We start from the raw sequence: 24,709 nt of genomic DNA on the forward strand, positions 1-24,709 counted from the left end.
CAAGTCAAGGGTTAAGATCCCCTTACCGGTCATCTTTTAAAAAAAAAAAAAAAAAAAAAAAAAAAAAAAAAAAAAGCTTACCTTCAAGATCAGAAACTCTTTCTTCTGCTTGTTCCAGCCTGCTGCTTAAGCTATCAGTTGTGTTTTTTATTTCATTGAGTGAAACTTCCAGTTCTGTGAGTTCTGCTACATTCTTTTTTAAGGTTTTGATCTCTTTGTAAATTTCCTCCTTCATATCCTGGATTTTTTTTTTTTTTCTCATTTCATTATGTTCTCTAACTGAGTCTTCTCATATCTCAGTGAGTTTCCTTAAGACTGTTTCTCAGAATTCCTTTTTAGTCATTTCAAGGGTTTCCTGCTCTATAGGGTCTGGTATTTGAGAATTACTGTATTCTTTTGGTGGTGTCATATTTTCTCAGGCTTTTGTATTTCTAGTATCTCTATGTTGATGTCTGGTCATCTGGTAGAGCAGTTGCTTCTTTTGTTACTCTGGAGTGGCTTTTGAGGAGAGAAATGTTCTCTTCTTTTTCTGGTCTCAGCTGGTGACTCTCCTTGTGTCAATGTAGTTGAGTGTCTCATGGGACACCTGCATGGTGGCTGTGGCTACTGCTGTGGTATTGAGCCACTTTGTGGTGGCTGTGGCTGTGGCAGTGGCTATGGTGGGCCACCTGTGCAAAAGTGGTATTTTCTGCATTCTCTCTTGCCTGCTTCTGGGCGGAGCGGATGGCTCCTTGGCTCCTGCCTAGGACCCTGGACTTTGCTGTCTTGCCTGCTTCCAGGTAGAGAGGTCAGTTGCCCTCCTCATTTTTTTTTTTTTATTGTGATAAAACACATATGATTTCCATTTTAAGCATTTTTAAAAATACAAGATAATATATTATTAAAATTAATTTCACACGCTTTTTACTTTTTAAATGTAGTTACTAGGAAATTTAAAATTACATATAGGGCTTGCATTATATTTCTATTGGAGAGTGCTGTTTTAGAAGTCTGAGGGTGACCTTCAGCAATCCTGAGGTGGGTGAGTGGCCAAGATGGTTTTGTTTAACACACCAGCATTCCTTGGGGAGCTGAGAAATAGGTTGGTCAGGAAACCTATGAAAGATCGGCTTTGCTGTGGCTTGGAGCACATTAACTGGGAGTTTAAGGGAATAGTGATCTCAAAGGGCTGGACCCATGGGTTAAGCCTGGGAGTAAGAGAACCAATGATTTTCACTTTTACAGTGGCCCCTTAAAATAGTTGCACAAAGATGTCAGGACAGAAGCCCAAGATAGGGCTGAGAAGGACCCCAGGTATATCCCAAAGAGCTTGTAAGCAGCTTCTAGGCTCAGCAACCAACCAGGTGGCTCCATTTTAAGGCCTCAGGAGTTTGTTCACAAAGACCCTGTTAGATCATGGCTGTATTGTATGGATTCTATAGCATGGGTCAAATCACAAATACCTACATATAATAATTTTTTTTTTTTTTATCCTATATAAAGATGACCGGTAAGGGGATCTGAACCCTCGGCGTGGTGTTGTCAGCACCACGCTCAGCCGGTGAGCACACCTGCCATCCCTATATAGGATCTGAATCCATGGCCTTGGTGTTATCAGCACCGTACTCGCCCTAGTGAGCCACGGGCCGGCCCTAATAATTTCCTATTATAAAAACAGTATTTCCCAGAGCAGTGGTGACTGTTGGTACCCTGCCCAGATCCTTTTCTGGTTTTGTGAATCCTTTTCCCAGCTCCTGTGACTTTGTTCCCAGTAGCTACAGCTGTGATCTTCTTTAGATGATTGCCTGTGGGCTACTGGTACCCTCTTGCCTATTCAGAGAGCCAAAGTCCCCAGAGCCAATGACTGACTGGTGCAGGTGTCCAAAGATTCAGCCTCAAGACGGAAGAACTTTGAGGTGCCATTTATGCTCCAGAGCAATCCAGGGATCAGGCTGGGGCTTCACCTACAATTGTCCCCTTGTTTGGCTTCTTCCCCTTCCCTGTCCTGCTCTGCCACCTCCCTTACTGATTTTTCTTGGAGCCTCTTTCTTAATAAATCACTTGTTCCCAAATGCTCATCTCAGGGTCTACTTCTGGGAAACTCCACCAGAAAAATATAGTCAGACTTGATGGTGGGTATTGGTCTTGACCCCGGGTGGTGGCCATGTAATTCACAGCCATTCAGTGGGTGGGGAATTCCAAACCCTTGAGATACTCCTGCCGAGAGCCCAGATCCTGCACCTAGAATAACAGGGGCTGCAGGAGCAGGAGAGGGCCCATGTGTGGTCAGCAACACTCCAGGCCACATCTATGAAGCAGCAAAGAACATCACACCAATTGCCACAGGACTCCCCTTGGACAGTTTATTTTATTGCTTTTTAGTCAGGCTCTTCCCCAAACATCTTTTGATCTCCATCACGGCCTCTCTTCCAGAAATCTGAAACTGTGCCCTGCTTCTGGCCATCTTCATGACACCCCCATGACCTCTTACATGAAACATTTCCAAATAAAGATAGAAACAGGAAGTTAGCTGAGTTGTGCAACAGCGAAGCCTGTTTGAGGCTCACATTTATAGAAAGTCATGGGTGGGGAAGACTGATGAGTCCAGGGGGGCTTGTCCACGCCAGGGGTCGATCGTCATACTGGCTGGGCAAGTGAGATGGGAACAGGTGTCTGAGCCCTGGGGGCTCCAGAAACATCAGACATTACTGACTTATTGATGGGGAGAGCCTTAGAAAAATCTAGAAAAACACACTATCTCCACATGGGAGGTACTCACTCCCCTTAACATAGACTAGAAATAAATGAAAGCAAGCCCATAAACCCACATTAACCAAACACACACGACAAACTCTAAGTCTCCAGATAAACACCCTCAAAGAGGCACTTGGTGTTTTTAGCTCTGGGGCTGGAGAGAAGATCTGGGGCTTTGGCCCTCAAAGACAGGAGCCACTGTCCCTAGAAGGGGGACAACAGCTTCTGAAGGCTCTGGGGTCTGATCTGATAGGTGGTATTGGCCCAGCTGGACGGGAAGGGGCCCTGTTTAAAGAAGACCCCACCTCCCATTTCACCAAGACAGTGACTTGCAGGAAGGTTTGTGACCTGTGCATTTCCTGAATATAGTGGACTGGGATTTCTAAAGAGCACATCACTGAAGGGGCAGATGCTGGCCATTTACATGTGGGCTTTGCATGTTGGGAACTGACCAGTTCCATGCGGGTAGGGACCAGATCCAGTTTGCTACTAACCGCTGTATTCTCAGAGCCCAACACTGGGCCTGGCACTTAGGCACACAAATGTTCATTGAATGGTTGAACGAAATAATCTAAAATGAAAATACCGTTTCCCCAAGAACACAAATTTATAAACTTTAACTTTCAAAGTGGAATTATAGCTCACTTATTCTCCTGGAGCTAAAGGAATTTCTTAAAGTTGCAACTGAGTCTTTTCAGTTGGAGCCAGGGAATTAATCTGGATACATCCAAATGAGAGGGTCTATGGCAAATGCACTGGTGAATTTCAATAGGATAATCAGTTTGCCTTTAAGGCCCAGAACTGGCCATGGTCTGGAGGGTAGGCCAGGGTCCTTAAGTGTTGGGCCTGATGTCTGGGGAGGAGGGGAAGTTTGTTAATTATGCCCTGGGGAAGGTCTGAATCTGGCTGATGATGAAGTGCTTGTCTAGCTGCCCGGAGAGACGGCATCAGGAACAGGAAGGAAGTCAAGGTGGTGGGAGGAGGCAAGTCAGGGACTGGCCAGAGAATCAAGGAACAGGCAGGAGAAGACAGATGTGGCTGACCTGGGGCATCTTTACCACAAGATGCTGGTCTGGGGAGAAGTCCCCAAGCATCTGGGGGAGCCTGTGTCTGCATCTCACAAATGGAGAAATTGCTCTGATAAAATCTGTTTCCAGGGAAGATTCTAAGCTACATTATTGGACCCTCAAAGAGCAGGGAGGGCTAGCCAATGGTGTCTACACTGCAGAGAGAAAGCCAAGAGGGAGTAAAGAGAGGCTGGTAAGGAATGAACAATTGGGGGTGGCCACCTGGAAACTCCAAGGGAGATGAATTTGAAATGATGGTGGCAGTTCAAGGTATATCTTGGGTCACAGGGTCCCTTTCCATGTGTTCTATCTTGGACTTTGGGGCATGGCTGCTGGGAGAAGTTGCCGTCAAAGACCTCCTTCTGTTCCCCCCTCTTTCAGTTTGGGACTGGAGACTAAGAATTCTTTGGGGAATGGTTTGGATACATGTTTTTGGGTTTTGTTTTGTTTTGTTTCTCATGTGGGGGCTATACAGACACTGGCCAAATGCCCAGCTATTTTCAGGAAGGACAGAGTGGTGGCTTCAATGGACACCAAGGCCCTTCTCGGGGAGGACGAGGCACAGATACCCCAGATCCCACCCCATTTCTTCAAGGTCTCCCAGCAGGGTCCTCCAGTCCATGTCAGGCAGGGGGAGGATCTAGGGGGCTTGAGGGGTCTGGAGAACTCAGGAAGGAGGGAAGTATGAGGGCTCCTGCAGGTCAGGGCACCATGTGCCACCACTTGAAGGTGAAGGGCTTCCTGCGGACATTGGTGCCACAGTGGACTTCCCCCAGAAACTTGTGGTAGGCAGAAATGTCATCGATGAAGGTGCAGTCAAGGCCCAGGGGCTCCAGCAGGGCACGCACATGGGTCTCCAGGCAGCATACCTCCTCAACATGGGGCCCGAACGGCTTGGGGATGCCCAGGTCCTTGTTGAGCACGATCATGTTCACCTGTGATGGGGGACCGGGGTGGCAACAGCATCCATTTAGTGAGCACCTACTATGTGCCTGGCCCTGTTCTAAGCTCATTGAAACTTACAACCACCCTGTGAAGTAAATACTGATTATCCTGTTTATAGATGAGAAAACTGAGGCACAGAGAAGGCTAAGCAACTCATAAATGGCAGAGCTGAAGTGGAAAACCAGGCAATCTGCCTCTGTATGTTCAAAAGCATGCACGAGTGTATGTACATGTATGTACACGTGGATATATATACACACAACAGTGTGTACATGTACATGTGTGCATAAATGTGCATACGTGTGTGGGTATGTACTCGTATGTATGCATTTCTGTGTGCATGTGTATGTATGTGTGTGTGTGTGTGTGTGTGTGTGTGTTTCGTTCTAACCTCTTTCCATCTCATGGAAACCTCCCTTCTATGATAACAAGAATTTCTCCTGTACAAAAAGGACTTTTTACTTTTTTGCAAAGTACTTTCCTAACTGTTAAGGTAAAGGATTCCCAGCACCCTAGTGAAGCAGCTCGGACAAGCATATTACCCCTGGGAGGAAATGGAGGCCCAGAGAGGGCAAGTCCCGGGGGTAAGTTCACACAGCAGCTCAGCCTGGACTGGGACATGCACCTCCAAACTAAACAGCCTCAGCGCAGGGATCTTTCTGGATCTGGCTGTCCCCTACTTGGCGTGGGGTGAGGGCTGGGGTCCAGAGGGCCTCACCATGTTTGGGAAGAAGGCTCTGGCCTGGCGTTTCTCGTCCATCTTGAACAGGGCAGGAAGATCAATGATGTCCTGTTCTGTCAGTCCCAGCTCCTTTTTGAGGATGTCGCGGTTCCAGTCCAGGCAGCGCTGGGCAGGCAGGGAAGGAGGGAGGGCATGCAGGTAAGGGGACACACACCTGGCACATTATCAGCCCCACCTATCTACAGCATCAGGCCAGGGCCCTGGCACTCCAGGGATACTTCCAGTGCTCAACTGGCTCCCTGCCATCTCTCCCAGCCCCTCTCCACCAGGGCTCAGGAACACAGTAATAACAATAACAAAGCAGAGCAAGGTCACAGAAATATATCAGCAGCTGTCATGTACTGAGCACTTACTGACAGCCAGCCCCTGTGCTCAGTGCTCCCACACAGTATCTCAGTGACTCCTCAGGCCACCCCATGAGGTAAGAATAACACCAATGATGATTCTGGTAATTATATTAAAAGCTAACGTGTACAAGGGCCTGGCACTGTCCTAAGTGCTTTTTACATAGATTACTTATTTAAGCTTCAACCCCATGAGGTAGATCCCATTATTATCCCCTTTTTAGAAATGAGGGAACCAAAGACAGAGAGTCCTTAGTTAGTTGTCCCAGGTCTTACTGCCAAACGTGGAGGCCAGGATTTGACCTCGGCTCTACCTGATGCCAGGAAATGACCACAGAGGGGGAAGTTATAATGAAGTCAACTTTCCAATGGCCAGTGAGGCATTTTGTAAACTTTAGTGGGCCTCGCATTGCTTCCCGGGCATCCACTCCACCCCCATCTCCCCACGGCATGTTGTTGGGTTGAACTGGCCCCACCCCCACCTCCAGGTGAAAGCTAATTAGTGAATTCTTACCCCTACCTCCCTGCCCCAATGATTGGTTCAGGGATGGGCAGTAACCCAGGATTAAGCCAATCAACATATGGTACTCCCCTGGCCATGTAACTGGTTCAGGTTGGCCCAATCAGAGTGAAATGCAAGTTCTTGCTCAATTGTCAAGGGCATATAAGACCTCTGTCTTTGTGGGTGGTGTGCTGGGTGGGTGTGAGGCCTTGAACTGTTGCAGCCATGCTCCTACCATGAGGGCACCTGCAGAGCCCAAGAAGTGCGGAGAGATGGAACTGGAGCCCCGATCATCAACCGGTTCCTGAAATCCCTATCACTGCTGGACTTCCCACTTATATTAGCCAATTATGCCTTTTGGTTTAAACCAGTTTGAGTTGAGTTTTCTGCTTTTTAATTTTTAAAAACTTGGTCCTTTTAAATATGCCCAGGTGCTATGACTTGAACATCCCCCCAAGTTCATGCTGGAACTTAACCTCCAATATGATGGTGGAAGGTGGGGCCTTTAAGAGGCGATTGGATTGTGAGGACTGTACTCTTGTTAATAGATTGATCCATTCATGGAGTAATGGGTTTATGGTTCATGGGTTGTCATAGGCATGGTTCTGATTTATCAGGACACAAATGAGAAGGTTAGCTCCCTCTTGCTCAGCTCATTCGCTAACTGACACCCTGTGTCACCACGGGACTGTCTGTCAAGACTTCCTACTCAGAAGGCCCTCACCAGATGCACCCCCTGGACTGTGGACTTCCCAGCCTCCAAACTGTAAGAAAGCAGTTTCATTTCCTTATTAAATTACCCAGTATCAGGTATTCTGTTATCAGTGACAGAAAATGGACTAACACACCATGCAAATAGAGATTTAATTCAAATAAATATAACTGGTTTCTACTTCTGGATGCAATCTTTGAGACTAAAAGACTCAGAGGGTGAGATCCATGCACAGACAGAAAGCTTCAGGGATCTGTGATCTCTTAAAACTAATCAAAGTTCAGGGTGCATGTTCATATAAGCATTTTTCTGGAGAGTAAGTCTGTCGCTTTCATTATATTTTAAAGGGTTGCACCTTCCCCAAACGTCATGGGCTCTAGTCTAACAGAGATCTTGGCTCTTTGGCACTGCCTGGTATACCTTCCTTCCCAGGTCTCCTGCTTGCCTCTAGTCTCTGCTGACCTACACATCCACCTATGTCACCCTTTTACCCTCCATCTTTAGCATAGGAGTGATGCGCTCTGAGCCAGGAGCCCCTGATCCCTTGGCCATTCTCCACAGAAGCCCCAAGGATATGAGGATGGGAGCCTCGTTCCTCCCTGGGATCTCTGGCCCAGCACCCTCAGCACTGGCTGGGCCCCACCCTCACCTGGAAGTACAGGTTCTCCTGCACAAGGCTCTCATTGGACAGAATCTTGTTGATGGTGATTCGCTTGCTGCTCATGCCACCCAAGCCTGTGGGGGTCAGAGGATATGGGATGGTCAAGCTTTAGGTACCCAGGCCCCCCCGTGCTAACTACTGGACTGGGATGGGGGAGGTGGGCCTTGGGACAGGCTGGGGGACAGGAGGGCAACCCCAAGGGAAATCAGGTCCCCTCTGCCTGGGGAGGGCCAACCTTTCTCCAGGGTTGGCCATGTCACCTGAGCCAGGGAAGTGGCGCAGCTGCCTTGCTCCCTGTCTGGTCACTGGGGTGGGAGTAGCAAGAGTAGCCACCTGGTTGACCATGTAGAGCCTGCTGCTAAGGATGAGCAGCTGACCAGTGTGAGTGTGGCAGAAGCAGAATGCCCAGAGGTGTCACCCTTCACGTTTTCTGGACCTGCCTCATGCTCGACCCCTGCCCTGGAGTGGGCCTGCATCTGCCTCCTATTCCACATGGTGGCCCAAGTTGCTTCTGGCCTGATGATGAATACCTAATGCTCACTGAGCACCTAGAATGTGGCAGGTACTCTTCTAAATGCTTTGCATGGATTAACTCATTAATCTTCCCCACATTTCTACGAGGTAGCTGCTAAAGAGGAAAGATGAGGAAACGGAGGCACAGAGAGGTTATGCGACTTGCCCAAGGTCTCACATCTAGCAAGTGGCAGCACTGTTATAGAGATCAGGCAATCTAATGCCAGAGCCTATGTGCTTAACCTATATTTTTTGTGTGCCTGATCTGGGAAGAGCCTGCTGGTCCATTATACTTTCTAGGATTTTAGCTTGTCAGTGGCAAAGGGAGTGGGGTCAGACCTTGTACCTGAGCTGTCTCCACACCACTGCTTGCCCCTATTTGTACAAAGATAATGGCTCCTATATCCTATAGTTGCTTTTGGGGAATGTTAAACATATAGAAAGGAAGCCTCCAGAGTCAAGACTCAGAACTGCCAATCAAAGAAAAAAAGTGCCCATAAAAAAGGATGGGGTTCTTGAATTGGTTTTTTCTGTCCTAGGCACCAGTAACAGGAACATTGGCTTTGGGTATGGGCAGCAGTAATGTACTCAGAAGTATCAACCAGCTGTGGGAATGCAGGGTTTTGGGCATGAGATTCATTGGGGATACCAACCTGAATAGTGGCAAAAAGTAATTTAAGGAACCAAAATGTATAATGGGTATTGACAGTGGTGATGGTTATTCAATACTGCAAATGGATTAATGTCCCTACATTTTGTACTTACAAGTGGTTAAAATGATAAACATGTTATGTGTATTTTACCACAATAAAAAACAAGTCTAAGGGAATGGGCATGGTCTCTCTAACCTGGCTGGCTGTCTCCACCTGATCAGCTTTCCTTCTTTCTATGATTAATTTAAGTGCAAACCTCATTCCAGTCTATGTCTGTTCCAGTTAAAAGGACACCTAAATTAAGCAGATTATTTCTCACCCCAGGACCAAAAGTGAGATGTCTGGCTGTTTATCGTGTCTGTTGAAGCCCACTTTTCTTCTTGTCCCTAAACTATATTATGTTTATTTTTCCGTTCTCTCTCCCTTTCTAAAACATAAGCTCCTTGAATGCAGATCGCACATCAGTTTTCAGACACTTACCCTCCACTGGGTCTAGTGCCACGAGGGTACACACTAAGTCCCTGAAGAAGTGCTTTGTGCTGTTGATGATAATAAGGAGCAGTGGGCAGCTCAGAGGTCCACCTAACCACAGCAAGGGTCACAAGAGGCCAGGGCAGCTTCCCACCATGGGGGCCTCACAAACTCCAGAGTGAACCAGATGCCCAGGCAGCTGGCTGCTCCGGGACAAAGTGTTCATCTGTCCTGTCCTCCTGAAGGTCTCTCTGGGAGCTCCAGCTCCCTGCCAAAGCCCTGTGGCCACTCACCTTTGAACAGGATGGATTCCCCATGACCTTCCTTCTGCTTCTCTCGGAAGAGCTTGTAGCAGGCTGAGGTGCTGGCCATGAGCAACCGGAATTGCTGTGAGAGACAGTCCAGAGGGACAGAGTCAGCAGAGGGAAGGTGGTCCAGGACCAGGAGTCCTGTCTGCACATTGCTTCAAGCCTCCCATGCTGAGTAGCAGAGGCTACCTGGGAGGGTTTTCTGTTTCAGAAGAATATTTCTCACCCTTCCTCCATCTCGGCAACGTCATTGGGTCAAAGCTCAGAGTCAAATGTGGCCTTGGACACAGTGGAGGAGCTTCTCCAAGTTGGTGAAAGGTCAGGCCATTTGCACAGAATTTCCAGGATATGAAGTTGCAGTCATTCCTTTCACTTCGGAAACAGAAAGAACCTCTTTCCAGAGCCACAGGCCCATACCCCATTGCTCTCTAGAGCATTACAGCCAACGTGATGGCCACTGTGTTGTGTGACTACTGAACACTCAAACTGTGGCTAGTCCAAATTGAGATGTGCTGTAAGAGTAAAATGTGCACCAGATTTTGAAGACTTAGTATGAGAAAAGAATGCAAAATCGCTCATTAATAATTTTTAAATTGATTACATGTTGAAATATTTTAAATTTATCGGATTTATTTATTACCTGCCACAGCGACAAAATACAAACCAGCTTCAGCCTACTTCCTTCTTCCTCTGTGATGTCCTTTTCCTCTAGATCCCACCCTCTGCTGGCAAGGGCTGGTAGTACATGTGTTCTCCACTACCCTATTCACTATGTCCTTGGAGGCTAGCTCACCTTTGTGCCTGGGATGGGGACGAAGGTCATGAACTCATCCACGTGGCCCACAGTCAGCCAGTCAGAGTAGAGCTCCACGGGCGCCTGTACCTGCTGCGCGTGCAGGAAGTCACGTACCACCTTGGTCATCCTCCGACCGCCGGACCTGGGGCAGGATTGGAGAAGAGGCAGGCCCTTCATAAGGGTGCCCACTGTGGCTGCCTCACCAGAGGAAGCCTCTGGAACCCAGCCCCAACCCAGGTGGCATCAGCAGGGAAGTCACAGGAAGGAGCCAGAGCTGCAGGGCAGAGAGACCCTGGCACAGGCTGAGAGGCATTTGAGCCCCAGGGGAAAGAGGGAGGTATTAGCTGTAGCCCGTGTGAAGGGCACGGAGCCCCACTTTCAGCCCCTGAGGGTGCCAGTGGGTGTGGGGAGGCCACCTTCTGTGCTCAGGAGTCCTACCTGGACAGGTGGAGGGGACTAGGACACAGGGATGTCAAGTGCTTCTTTGCTACGTTAACCTCTACTTAACTTTAATCAGTTCAAGAGACACCTCCTCCAGGAAGCCCCTCCTGACTTCTAGACTCCCTGAGGTCTTCAATCTCCTCATCATCCTTAGAATATAACCTGAGGTCCTTATGGTGGCCAACAAATCCCTCCCTGAATTGGCCCTGCCTGGCCCTCCTACCTTGCCCCCCGTCCTTCCTCATTCTGCTGCTCCAGCCAACTGCTGTGCTCGTTACCATCTCGGGGCTTTCACACTTGCTGTTCTTTCTGTTTGGAAAACTCTTCCTGTCCCATCTTCCAGTGGCCACCTCCTTCTTTCCAACATCTCAAGCCGCAATTCCAAAGTCACTTCCTCAAAACCATAACAGCTAACGTACCCCTGCCCGACTAATTCCTTATCATGTTACCCTATTTTATACTCTTCATTGCACTTAGCATCCAGAATTATCTTACTTATTTACTTGCTTTCATGTTATTTTCAGTACTCCTCTTACTTGATTGTAAACTCCCTGAGAGCTGGAACTTTGTTCTGGTCACTGCTCTATCCACAGAGCCTAGAACAGTGTGGGGCACAGAGTAGTTCCTCAATAAATATTTGTCTCTAGGAAGTCCTCCCTGAACTCCCCAAGGGGGTTAGGGGTCCTTCCTTGGGCTCCCCTGACTCCCTGTCATTCTTTCTCTGGCTGTATGCCCCTCTGTCTCATCAGGGTTTACTTGCGTGTCTGTGACGTCCACCATCTCCTGAAGGCAGGGGCTGGGCTTTGTGTTTGGAACCCTGTGCCTGACACAGGGCTTGGCACTTGGCTGGTGCTCAGGAAATAGTTGCTGAATGGATGAGTGATTGTTGAGCGGGGGGAGAAGAAGGGGGTGGGCAAACTGTCATTGCCTGTGCCAGTAGCCTCCCTCCAGCAGGTAAAGCATCCCATGTGGCTCAGAGGGACCTGGTTGACCCCATATGTGCAGGTTCCTGGCAGCTCTTTTGTGAACTGATGACCTGAAGTACTTGCTCTTTCCCCAGTGACTGCCCTGACCAGGGAAAAATCTGCCTTTTCATTGGCTGGTGGGTTAACTGGGTAGGGAGTGAGGACATACAGATGGGTCAGGGAGCCAGGCTCACGCTTCTGGGGTAGGGCCACGTCTTCTCACTCCTCTTTTGCATATGGGCACCCCCAAGGATCTGTTGGTTCGCTCCCACTCATCCTCTGTCAGTATTCCTCCTCTGGGCTCCTCCGTCTCTTTCCCACCTGGTTTATAATCTCATCATACACCCTCCCATATGGGCAATTCATACTAAAATATAAAGGCTAACTTGGTTTTCTTTCCAAGAGGGTCTGTATGTTAACAGAGAGTTGAGGGAAGGGGTAATTTTCCCAGTCATTCACTCCATGTGGGAGCAACCCAGGTCACCCCAAGAGAAACAGTAACTTTCCCACTCCCGTGCCCCCAGCCCCTGGCTTCTCTTACAGAGGAAAGCTGCTCCCGATGAGGATCCGGCCAAGGGGGTATGTCTTGCCATTCACAGTCACCGGGGGACTGACCTCCAGGTTCCCAAAGGAATCAAGGCTGGTGACATACTCAGAGAGGGGCTCCCGGGTCACGTAGCCAAAATCTGGGCCCTAGACAGAGGGCACACACCTGCCATTAGTCTCCTGCAGCCAGTAGCCTGAGCCCCCAAGCTAGCCATCCTCTGATACCCACTCTTTACCACCTTCAGTCTAGCACCGTGGGCACGAAGCCTCTGGGGGGGTTGCCCAGGTCTTATTATTTCCACCAAAGAACAGGGGCTGGGGCATGGGGAGGCTGAGTTTGCGAGCACCTTGGTGTGAGTGTGGGTATGGCTGTGAGTGTGTGAGAGTGTGTATAAGCATAAGTGTGAATACGTGTGTGCATCAGGACCTCTGTGTGTGAGTCTATCTCCCACACACAAATACATATTGGTGATTTCAAGATCAGTCCTCACTGTGTGTTAATGACGCTCCTGCTCATCCCTGAATTTCTCTGACCCTCAGTTTCCCCATCTCTAAAAGACGTATTCGATTAGATGACCTGAGGCAGGGTGGTAGATTTTATTACTATTCCCAGAGATTTGTTACCCCCTTCCAAGAGGATTTTACATCCAACCCATTGCTGTGTGTCTCCCTGCAAAAGGAACAGACTTCCCTGCTCAGTGTCAGACTTGGTCATGTGACTTGGTTTGTCCAATAAAAGGTAAGCAGAAGGGCTGCATGCCAGTTAAGAGCAGAAGCCACAGGACCACTGTGTGTGTCTGCCAACTCTCTCTTCTCCCTGTGCTATGAGAATGGCATTTCCCAGGCGGGGGCTGCTCCTGAGCCTGGGCTCTAGAATGAGAAAGGCACAAGGCAGCAGAGCCGCAGACGACCAACCAGCTGTCAATGAGGAATGGGAGCAGGAAACAGACCTTTGCTGCTGTCAGCCATTGAGATTTGGGGGTTGCTTGTTACTGCAGCTTTACCTACGAAAGCTGACCAATACATGCAGGAGTGGCAGATAGGGAAAATAAATGCCCCCCCACCCCAGCCCATTCCCAACCAACCGTACTTGCCCACAAAGCCCAGAATAGCTTCAGAATCCTTAGCATTGACCTCCAATGAACTGGAGTTGGCACTCAAGATATAACCCCAGCAACTCCCTGAATTTTAAGGTTCTTTTCATGATTTTTTTTGGTAAAAAGTAGGGATCTTATTTGGGAGCTTATACTGGGGCTTGGACCGAGACTGCCTGACAAAAATCTCTTTTAAAAAAGACCATGGAGTGGGAGGATGTGGCTTGTCCTGGCCCAGCTGAGAGGCTCAAGGGACAGCTGTGAGGTGAGGTGGATGGCTGGAGCTTAGCACTTTGTCGCCCGGGGGCCCCAGCTGGTGAGGTGTGAGCTGCCAGAGGCTGGGGCAGCTGCGGCTTTACAGCACACAACAGGCGGGCAGGCACGCAGCACAAAGCCGGGCCTGGCCTGGGCCCCCAGGAACAATGCAGTCCAGGGCCTTGGAACCAGGCCAGCCTGGAATACTGAAGGCAGGCAGGTGGTGACCAGGGAAGAGAGGCCGGGCAGGAGCTGGGAGGCCTCAGTTCTCACGCCTGCAGCAACTGCTGCCAGTGGCCAGTTTGACTCTACCTGTCATAGTGTTGCGGGAAGTAGACGGTATGCTCACTGAGCACAGTGTCCAGGACTGTGGAATGATAACCATAACAGCAGCTACTTACTACTGGCCATCGTGTCAGGCTAGCACGGATGCCTTATACAATGGCTTCAATCTTCACAACAATCCTGTAAGACTGATACCATTTCTATCTGCATTTTACAGAGGAGCAAATTGAGGCTCAAGGAGGTTAAGTTGCTTGCCCAAGGTCATGTTGCCACAAGGGGTGGAATCGAGACTCAAGGCCAGGCCCTTCTGACATTCCGGAGCTTTAGGCTCACACCATCAGCTCCATCATCTCCATGATGAGGGGACCAGGTTAGTGAATGTTCTCAAGAAGCAGGTGTGAGGGTTGGCTGGTTAGTTCAGTTGTTAGAGTGTGGTGTTATAACACCAAGGTCAGGGGTTTGGATCCTCATACCGACCAACCACCAAAAAAAAAAAAAAGGAAGCAGGTGTGAACCTAGAACAGGGTCACCTTTGAGCAGCCCCGACATCTAATAGGAGGCTCTCCTGCATGTGACTTCGGGAAAGCTCCTGACCTACCCAGTCTCTGTTTCCTGCTGTGTCCAAGACTCTCTGATCCTATTCAGGGTGGATTTCAGTTCTGCCCTCACACCGTAAATAGTTGAGGGCATAAAAGGGGAGTGATAAAGGCTGCTAGAATTTGGAGGAGTCAGATTCTTTAAAAGAAATAAGAAACCACCTGAGCTGAAAACCACAAAGCCTCAAAATCTTGATGGGCTTTGAAGTTGGAACCATGATTTTGACAACTGCATAATATTTTTCCTCTTTGAAAAATATTTTGCTTCAAGTTGGAGGGGTGGAGGGCTGGGTCAGCAGCAGGGGTCAAGGCCTCTGGAATCAGGTTTTGCCCTGTCTTCCACAGTTCCCATTTCCCACAAGAAAACTCTCCAGGTTTTGGAAAATCATCAGTTCTAAGAGCAGGACAAGATCATAGAGGCCACTGTCCCAACTGACCCATTTTGTAGATGAGAACACAGAGGTCCCTGGGAAGCAGACTAATTTGTGAAGGAGCCCAAGGCCTCCAGACCTCTCTGTCTTGTAAGGATCTCCAGTATCAACCTTCTCACCACCCCCCACCCAAAGTGGTCCCCAGCATCTCACCAGGAGCTGCTTCATGGGGTAGTCTCTCAGCATTCCATCTCGGGGAGAGTCCAGCACCACAGGGAAGCCTTTGTGGGGGGCCTCAATATAGCCAAACTCAATTTCATCCTGTGGGGACACCAGGGAGAGCTGTCAGATGAACCCGGGGCTGCCAGTGAATGTCAGCCAGCCTGAGAGGGGGTTGGGATAGAGAATGGGTAATTGGGGCACACAGGCAAGCAGCTCAAAAAGCACAAAAGCGTACAGCATGAAAAGCACCCTGCTTTCTGCAAGCAAATGATGGCAGCGCATTTTTCCCCAGTCCCTGCACATCGCAAGTACATTTCTAACTGATATTGACCGTATTTTTAAAAACATAATTGGAAGTACCCTGAAAATATTTTCCTTCATGTAACAACTTAAGGCAAAGCATATTCGGCATTCGTATTTACAGATTGGATTCATTCTTTTTAGCGGTTGCATAGTACTCCACACTAGGGCTGTTCGCAGTCCCCCACGGATGGACATTTAGGTTGCTTTATAGTCTTTTGCCATCACAAGAGGCAACACTGCAGTGAATCGCCTTGTACATTCATGTCTTTGCACACATATGCAGGTATGAGCTGACAGAATTCCCACACACGGAATTTCTGGGTGCCAGGGGATTTACATTAAGCCAACTCTTCTGGCCTGAATCCCAGGCCATGTCCTTTCCAGCCTGGGCCTGGGCTCCTCACCTGAATCCAGCGGTCGCCTCGGTTAATGTACTGGAAGCAGACCTTCAGTTCACAGTTGGTTTTCTCTACCAGGTTCTTCACCTCTTTTAGGAACAGGTAGTTGTCCTTCATGCTGCAAAGTTTGAGGAAGAGAAGGAAGCCAGGTGGAAGGGTGAAGAGGGACAAGGGCTATTGCCCTGGGGTGGTGATAGCAGATGGCAACTCTGGGCTGTGCTGGGCAGATGAGGCCGCATCTGTGCTCATGCTTGCCTTTGTAAAGGCTGCTAGAATTAAGGGCCAAGTAAACCCAGCCCCTCATGTGGTCAAGACCATGAGCAAATTAGATGAGGATGGGTGTCTCACTCCCACCTGCCCCAAAGCCTTACATCTCTGACTCCCCAGGTTTTCAAAAAAGAGCTACGTGTGGCGTGAAGGCAGGGGATGGGCCCGAGGACCTCAGGGGTCCCTTTCAGGGCTGCCAGCATCTACCTATAGGCATGTCTTTCCTTTGCCTCGCATTTAGTGGTGGCTAACCTAGCACGTAATAGGTGCTCAATAAAAGTTTGCTTAATGAATAAGATGAACTGAATAACCTTTGCATAGGAGGTTCCCAACTGTACGATACAGGACCCAGAATGAGAAAAGAAATGATAGTTGTTTTTGAAGCCCGCACTCTGTGCCAGGATAATGCTTGGATAAATGCTTTACCTGCTTCATCTCATTTAATCCTCACAGTGACTCTGTGAAGTGGGCATTTCAGAGAAACTGAGACATGGAGAGGCCAAGCGAGTTGCTCAAAATCACACAGTTGGTAAGTGATGGGGTCAGGAACCAAACTCAGGTCTATCTGACCCTGAAGTCCCAGCTCTTGGCCACTCTGGGTCACAGTCACCCCTTACCAGCACACAAACACCGATACAGGAGGCAGGATGTTGGGGGTCATGATCCACGGAGCAATCCGGAATGTCACGGTGTCTGTGAAGATGGGCGTCAGGGGAATCTCCTGGGTGTGGGAGAGAAAGAGGGATCAAAAAGTCTCATAAGGGTGCTTTCCACTCCTGCCTTCCAAAGTAGGTGAAACTGATTACAATAGTACATTTATTGGGCACTTACTGTATGCCAGGCCCTGCACTAAGTATTTTTACATATGCCAATTCATGTCTGCTTTACAACAAACCCCGGGGATAGATATTATTACAATCCTTGTTTTGCAGATGGGGAAGCTGAATCACGGAACTGTTAACTGTCCAAGATCATATGGTTAGTACGTGGAACAGCCAGGCTTCACACCCAGGTGGTCGAGCTGCTGAGTCCACACTTCACCATTGTCTGATCTTGCCCCATCAAAATTGTCTTCCTGAAATCAGCCCACAGGGTGGCTGAGCAAGCCCCAGGCCTTCCCGTGTTTTTGCTCTGGGAACCCCACCCTTTTCTATGTGTGAACATTTCAGTGTTGTTTGGGGCAATTTTGCTATGTCTAGACTGCTCTTTGTTTCTGGGTATGGTTCAGGCAGCTTGCCTGGAACCTGTGGGAAAAGGGGATACTATTCCAGGGTTCCTTTGTGTGGCTGGCTTTGAAAAGCTACAGGGAATGGGTCCCTGCTTTGGTGGGGAGGGTTGGGGGATGGGACTGTGGTCATGGCTTGCCTTTCTAGCCCTAGCCTGCCTTGAGTGTCTGCTGGTGCCAGCTGGAGGGGCCTGTCTGGCAGATCCTGGGCGTTGGGCTGCTCCGGGCATGGGTGGAGTCAGCAGAAGCCCCTCCCACCCCCATCCAGTTAGCTTTGCCTTTTCTGCCTTCCCACTTCCCAGAGAGCTTGAGGGGGCCTGATGAGTGAGTGCTTTGCAAGTCTGGATGTCCACAACCACCTGGGGCAGCTGATGCTTTTGTCCTTTCTGGTTTACAGATGGGGAAACTGAGGCACAGGGAGGTTAATTCACTTGCCTAGGGTTTCAAGGTGGTTGAACCAGGACTCAAACCTGGGTGGTCTGATTCCAGAGCCCATTCCCATCATCCTAAGCTACACCTAGCTCACCCTTCTACAGAGCTCATTCTGTCCTGCACCAAAGTGGTCTGAGGGTAAAAATGGGGAGGGGATAGCCACTGTCTGAGAGAGCAGCCAGCTCCCTTCGTTTTGCTGAGCAAAACGGGGCAGGCCTGAGGGGCTGCAGCCAGCGGATGCAAGGTCTTTGTGACGAGGAGTCTCCTTGGCAGGACACACCCAAGTGAGGGGGGCTCCTCTAGAGATGAGGGACTTCGCTCCTCCTCATCTAGCTTCCCCAAAAGCAAGAGCAAAGCTGGCTGAGATGTCTGGCCACAAGGCAGGGCACAACCTGGAACCGGGATCTGAGGTTCGGCCACACCGTCAGAGTGGGTGTAATCCACAGTTGGGGTGAGGGCTCAGTCTAGGGCAGGAAGAACAGGGTGCACAGTAGGTAGTCAATAAACCTTACATGTGTGGCCTAGTTAGAGCCTCGCGCTAACCACTGGGACTGTGTGCCTCAGAAGCAGTTCCCACTACTGCAGGGAGGAGGGCATAGGCACGGACAGTGTTAGAAAACATGGCCCATAGGGAATTCTCGGGGAGTGGGCATAGTGGGGAGGAGGATCCCAGGAGCATATAGCTCAGAGAACCTTGGCATCTAGGTTTCCAGGCCTGGACCCCTCCTTGGTGCTTTGGGGGGAATGGAGCTTAGTCTGGGCTCCTGGGAGTGACCCTCTGGTGGGAGCACCCCCCCCATGGTCCCTAGGGTCAGACCCTTGTTGTTGAATCCTGAGGTCCTCACCTCGGCCATGTACTCCAACAGACTGACATGGATGGAGACCAGGCCCGAGAAGCCCTCGTCGGGGAAACGGAGGCCTTCCACGAAGAACAGTAGCTCTGCAGAGCCGCCTGTGTACTTGACCCCGTGGTAGAGCTTCTTCCGGCCCAGGATGTGGATGTAGCGCTGGCCGAAGAACGGGTCTGCAGGCAAAAGATTGACATCAGCTTGCCAGCCCCCACCAGGAGGAGGTTGGTGGAGTGGGATCACTGACGGGCATGAGGGGCCAGAGGGGGCTTGTCCTCTAGATGCAGAGAGAATAGCATAAGCAGAAAATGCCGCCAGAATGGCATGGCCCGGTCATTGTCATTGTCTCAGCACAGCTGTGCACTAGCTGCTAGCTTCTGGCTTCCCCATCTGTGCAATGAGCTAGCTCTCTCATGAATGGCACATACGAAATGACAGCAGATGGTAACTGAGCAGCTGGTGGTGTTGGGGAAGGATATTATTGCTCCCATTTTACAGATGAGGAAACTGAGTCACAGAAAGGAGAAATGGCTTGTCCAACGTCATAGAGCCAGAAAGTGGCTGAGTTGGGACTCAAATTCATTCAAATGTCTAATTCTGAATCCCAAGCTCTTATCCCCTTTATATAAATAGAACACGAATGTGCCCATTTGTACCCCAAATTCCCCTCCATATAATGGAAGCCGTGTCTGCGTAAGGACTAATGCAAGGTCTCTGGCTGTCCATTTTCATGGCTGGGAGGGAAGGCAGGTTTCTCCATTGGTCCTGCCCCAGCTCGTCACAGTGCTGTTTCCCCTGCTTGGAACAGTCATGTCCCTCCTGCCTTCAGGTCTTGGTTTGTGTCACTTGTGGCACTCTGCCCGGATCCTCCACAGACCAAGCCAGGGGCACCTTCCGCAGCCCCCTGCCCTTCCCCATCACACCCTTTCTAAATGCATTTGACTTGTGTGAGGGCAGAGACAGGCCCGGTGGGGCCCAGTGCCTGCTTGGCACGTGGTCATGCTTAATAAATGTCCACTGAATGAACCAATGGCCCCCATACTACTCCCCATGGGAGAGGCCATCGGGGAATTCTCAGGCTGATTCGGAGCACATAAATTGAACTACTACTCTGTCACCAGCATGAGCAAGAACCTCTGGGGGAGACAAAAACGATCAAGATGCAGCATCTCTGTCTAAGAGCAGTGCTCAGCCAATGATAAGATAGGGCGGATGTGGGATGTGTCGTAAGCGCAGCTATGGGTGAGATCCCATCTGGTTTACTTAGGGAGGGGAGGCAGGGTGGGAGGCATTTGAGCAGAGAAAGGCAGCTTTGGGATGCCCTCGTGGGGCAGCAGAGATGGATGTGGTGGGGAGAGGAGATACTTGCATTGGCAAAGGTATGGAGGTAGGACTCTATGCAGTTCCAGAAGGAATTTCTTTATGCCCTGTAGAGCTAGAAGGGCAGAATCAGGCTCAGCCCAGTACTTTCAACAACAATGATAATGGTTAATGACCAGTCGCTCAAGGGTTAGAACATGTAACCAGAACAGTCCTGGCACAAACAAGGTGCTTGATTAAAATTTGTGAATTGAAATGGGCTTGGGAGGGCTCCTCCTGTAGGACAAGGTGCTCCACTAGACCTTGGTTATATATCACGAAGGGCTGTTACCTTAATGGTTATGACTTCCAACATCAGACAGACCTCGGTTCAAACACCGCTCTGGCTTGATAAGCTGTGACACCTCAGAGAATTCACTTAATCTCGCTGAGCCTCAGTTTACTCATCTGTTAAATGGGGGATAATAACACGTAGGCCACAGGGTCACTGCAAATGACACAGCATCAGTAACTGCAGTAACCTTGGTAACCACGGGTAACCATCGGTAACGCAGCTGGGGCCCGTTGGTATTACGATCATGAGAACCTGTGAATAAGTCAGCACACCACTTACTGCAAATGTCAGGACCTTTTCACTGAATGGCTTCTGAACAGAAGGCAAAGAAACAGCATCTCACTTCATCCTCCCTTGGGTGGGTCCAAGAAATGAGGTGGACAGAACTGAATGTCCCAAGGAACTTGTCACAGCCCCACACAGAAGCTGAGGTCCCGCTCACCCAGAAATGACAGTGTGTGCCCCAGGGCTCAATCACTGAGTAGATGGATCTGTACAATTAAAAATTCTCCCCCAGGCACTCAGACCCTCCCACACCCACATGCCCCAGGCTGCACTTGAACTAATGCTCAGGGGAGAAATCTCAGGCCTAGAAGCCAACTTATCTTTGCAGAAGTGGCAGATTCAAAGCCTTCTCAGGGCTCAGGGCAGTAAGATGGATGGAAAGGGTTCCACCAGGGTTTGGGGTAGGAGGTGTATCTGGCTCGGAGAGATGGAAGGACACGTTCTAGTCCATTTACTGGCTGCTTTCCCTGAACAGATGTGGCCCATGGCCTGCGATTCACAACGTGTCTCTATCCTGGAGCTCCTTCTGGCAGTTCTGGCCAGCTCCAGGAGGATTGATTCCTTGGTGGGAATAATCTGGGCCATTGTCTCGAAAAGCCTCCTTCCCCTGTCTCCATTCCCCTTCCCCAGCTCCGTGCAGACCCCCCTTTCCCCCAGCATGGCTGGCTCTCCCTGTGGGAACCAACAATGCCCCTCTGTTAAGTGGCCCTCGTGCCTTGGGCAGGGCCTGCTGGTCACCCTGACCTAAGTGTCGGCCCCAGCTGGCCAGCGTGTGCTATGGTTTGGTATAACCTTCCAGTCACTTTGGAATGATTCCATGGCCCAAGGAGACTCCTTGATAGTGTGACCAACTGTCTTGGTTCGCCTGGGACTAAGGAGTTTCTGGCATGAGGGATTTTCAGTGCTAAAGCCAGGAAAGTCCTGGGAAAACAGGGACAAGTTGGGCATTGTATCCTTGTAGGAAGAGATAAGGCCCCAACTTTTGGGGTTCTGGGCAGAACCTGAGGCTGGAGCACAGTCACCAGGTCTTTCTTGGAGCATTGGAGACGCTTGTCCACTCCAATCCTTGTACTTAATAATCACCACAATAATCCCAACAAAAGCAGCAATTGCCATTTATAGAGAGCTTTCCACAGGCCAGCCACAGTGCTGAATGCCTGACACACGTTCCTTATTTAATTCCTGCAGCCATCTGGGACAGTGGGCCTCTTGTTCTTCCGATGACACATCACAGACAAGGACCCAAGGCCAGGGAAGATGAGGAGACTTGCCTGGACCCATGCCTTGAATCTCCCTGAGCTCCCTCTCGGGGTTCCTTGGCCTCCAACCCAGCCCCCTGCCCTTGGGGAGAGATAGTCTGTCTCTGCCAGGACATAGGTGACCATGTGACATTCATGTAACACAACATATTCTCATCCAGATTTTGACAAAACCCTAAAATGTTTGCATGGAAGAAAAGGAAGCTGCCACAGACTACTTGTCTTCCTTTCTATGTATGTGTGTGGCTCAGAGTATTCATGCAGGAGTCCGTGTTTTACGGGAAATGGACTATTCTAGGTTATCACTGTCTCAGCAGCAGCCACTCCCTGCAGGACAGGAAGCCCAGATAAGACAGACTCTGGGGAATGTCTCAAAGCCCTGGCAGTCTAGTTCCTCTTTTTTCTTGCCCACGCAGAACCCATCTCAATGGCAAATGAGGGGGAGGGACGTGATTATGGAACCAGACCTGAGTCCACTCCCATTAACGAAAAGAAGAAACCTTTGGATAACACTTAGACATTGCTATTAGCAACAGGTCTCATGTCAGGGCACTGAGAGGAGAAGCCAGGTGGAAGTCCTGCCTGTACCCTCCTACCCTGCCATGGCTCCACCCCCTGTAGCAACCCTGGCCTGGGCGCTGTAAACATCAACATCTCTGGCCCCCTGCAGCGGTGGAGCCAGCCTGACTCTGGGGACATTCTAGCCTGCATGAGGTCACTGCCTGGGGCAGTGGACCAGAAGGAGGGCTGGCATCAGGTGGCTGCTGATGTCATCATGTCCACTGCCATCCTGGCTGAATTACTCTCTGAGTGAGAGTCCAAGGCCCTCCTGACCAACTCCCCATGGTGACTGTCCTGGTTCTAGTGGGCCCGTCTAGAGGTGGGCCTGGTACTTAACCAGAAATCCTGGGCTCCCCAGACAGCTGGGCACGTAGAAGCCTTCCCCCAGCCATGCACCATGGCAAACTGCAAAGATGACTGTTTTGCTGAGGGAGCATTTTAATACGTAAATTAGATCTTGACAGTCTCTTGCTTAAAGCCCTCTAATGGCTTTCTAATTAACTCGGAATAAAATCCAAACCCCGTCTGCATGTTTTGGTACCTGGCCCAGCTCACTGACCTTGACTCCCAGCACACACCCCCGGCTCTGGTTGTCTTTCTACTGCTCCGACACTCCAAACTGGATCCCTCCTCCATGTTTGAACGTGCATCCTTTGCTTAGAACACTCTTCTCTTAGCTCATGAATGGCTAGCTCCTTCTCATGGTTGGTTTGAGTCTCAGCTCACATGTCACCCCCACAGAAAGGCCTTTGTGGACCACCCAGCCAGAGGCGCCTCTGCCGCTGCACCTCTCTGTTACTTGGTCTATTTCATTTCTTCCAATCATGCTATTTATTATGTCTCCCTCACCAGACTGGCAGTTCCTCAAGGGCAGGGTGTGACTGTCAGGTTCCCTGCAGGGATCCCAGCGCCAAAAACAGTACCTGGCACCAAGAGAGTTCAACATGTATTCATAGAAAGAATGAGACAGGGCAGGCAGCTACGAGGACCAGCTCCATGGCAGGAGCACATTCCCTATGCAGTGGGGCCCAGGACACCCTGTCGCCATCAAGGAGAACAAAGGGTCCACTCCTCAAGTGTGCCCACAACATCTGCAGGGGTCTTTAAAGTCAGAGATGGCAGAAAACACCTGGAGGTGGTGCCTGCCTCAGGTATCATGAAGGTGACGTGACTACAGAAAGTGGGGAGCTCTGAAGCCCTTCCTCTCCTGGTTCATAAGAAAGAAGAACAGACCCATGTCACTGCAGACTCCGTGAGAGGAGGAGATGTGTACCCCGTGGAGTCTCCTAACTTCACAGGATGGCAGCATTTCCTAGTTACAATTACTTAGAGGCCTGTTCTGGTGCTTTGCAGTCACCCACACCCGCAGAGGCCACAAGTGCTGAGGGGAGGAGAGTGGGTGGCCTTAGAGGGCAGAGCTGGATCACTCACTCTCCACGTAGAACACGCCCACTTTGTCCGAGTCCGACATGGAAATGTAGAGAACCATCTCATATCCGATGGGGAGGCGGTCGGGGCCTTTGGTGCGCAAGATCATCTGGGACATGTCCTTGAGGTCTGAGGGGCAGAAGCACAGGAGGTTAAAATGAGGGGACCTGCTGCTGGAGCGCTGGCCTGCCAATGCCTTTGGCTTTTATAGTTGGGAAAAAGAAAACCCCACACGTGTATTACAGGAACTATACAAAAGCAAAAGGAGAAAAATAAACCAGCTGTCATCTCCAACATCAGAGACAAACTCCTATTAACCTTTTGGGAATTTCCTTCCCGTCTATGTATGTGTGCAACTTTAAAAAAAAAACATGGTTCCATCCATTCTTTTAGAAAAGAAAAAAAAAAACCCCAAAACCATGGTTCCAGTTGAACTGTATTGACAGTTTTTTCCGCTTTGAGCAAGTGTGGATATTTCAGTCTTCTATCCCCGGAGACCCAGGTCTATACCTGCCTCACGCTCTGCCCTGCCCAGGACTTGGCATGAAATCTTTCCACTGCCTCCCCAACCCCAAGTATGGGTCCTTCTGGCACCTTCCTTGCTGTAGACCTTCTCATCACTGCAGTCCTCCTTGGGCAGCCAGGGTGTGTCTCGGTCACAGTTCACCAGCAGGATGGCCCCCTGGCCCTCGGGACCCCAGGTCCAGGACGCCTGCAGTGGCAGGAGGAGAGGTCAGTGCCCTCTTTCTCTATCCCAGTACAGTCTCCGCAGGATGCTGGAGAGACAGCCTCAGGATGAGGATGAAGAGCAGCCACCACCCACCGGG

At 50.0% G+C, this 24,709-nt stretch overlaps 1 protein-coding gene across 1 annotated transcript in view; it reads right to left on the reverse strand.

Moving 5' to 3' along the window:
- Positions 1-2,358: 2,358 nt before the first annotated feature.
- Positions 2,359-24,709, reverse strand: part of PADI2 (peptidyl arginine deiminase 2) — a 44,174-nt gene continuing 21,823 nt past the window's right edge. The window contains exons 5-16 of the mRNA XM_063104868.1: positions 24,477-24,594; positions 23,886-24,011; positions 18,693-18,871; positions 16,808-16,911; positions 15,930-16,041; positions 15,214-15,321; positions 12,395-12,546; positions 10,445-10,589; positions 9,637-9,730; positions 7,695-7,780; positions 5,464-5,592; positions 2,359-4,735 (exon numbers count right to left, since the gene is read on the reverse strand). Coding sequence (XP_062960938.1) covers positions 4,502-4,735; positions 5,464-5,592; positions 7,695-7,780; positions 9,637-9,730; positions 10,445-10,589; positions 12,395-12,546; positions 15,214-15,321; positions 15,930-16,041; positions 16,808-16,911; positions 18,693-18,871; positions 23,886-24,011; positions 24,477-24,594 — 1,587 coding nt within the window. The 3' untranslated portion in view covers positions 2,359-4,501. The remainder of the gene's footprint in view (positions 4,736-5,463; positions 5,593-7,694; positions 7,781-9,636; positions 9,731-10,444; positions 10,590-12,394; positions 12,547-15,213; positions 15,322-15,929; positions 16,042-16,807; positions 16,912-18,692; positions 18,872-23,885; positions 24,012-24,476; positions 24,595-24,709) is intronic.

Source organism: Cynocephalus volans, chromosome 8 (genome assembly GCF_027409185.1).
Source record: "Cynocephalus volans isolate mCynVol1 chromosome 8, mCynVol1.pri, whole genome shotgun sequence".
In the NCBI taxonomy this organism is placed as follows: domain Eukaryota; kingdom Metazoa; phylum Chordata; class Mammalia; order Dermoptera; family Cynocephalidae; genus Cynocephalus; species Cynocephalus volans.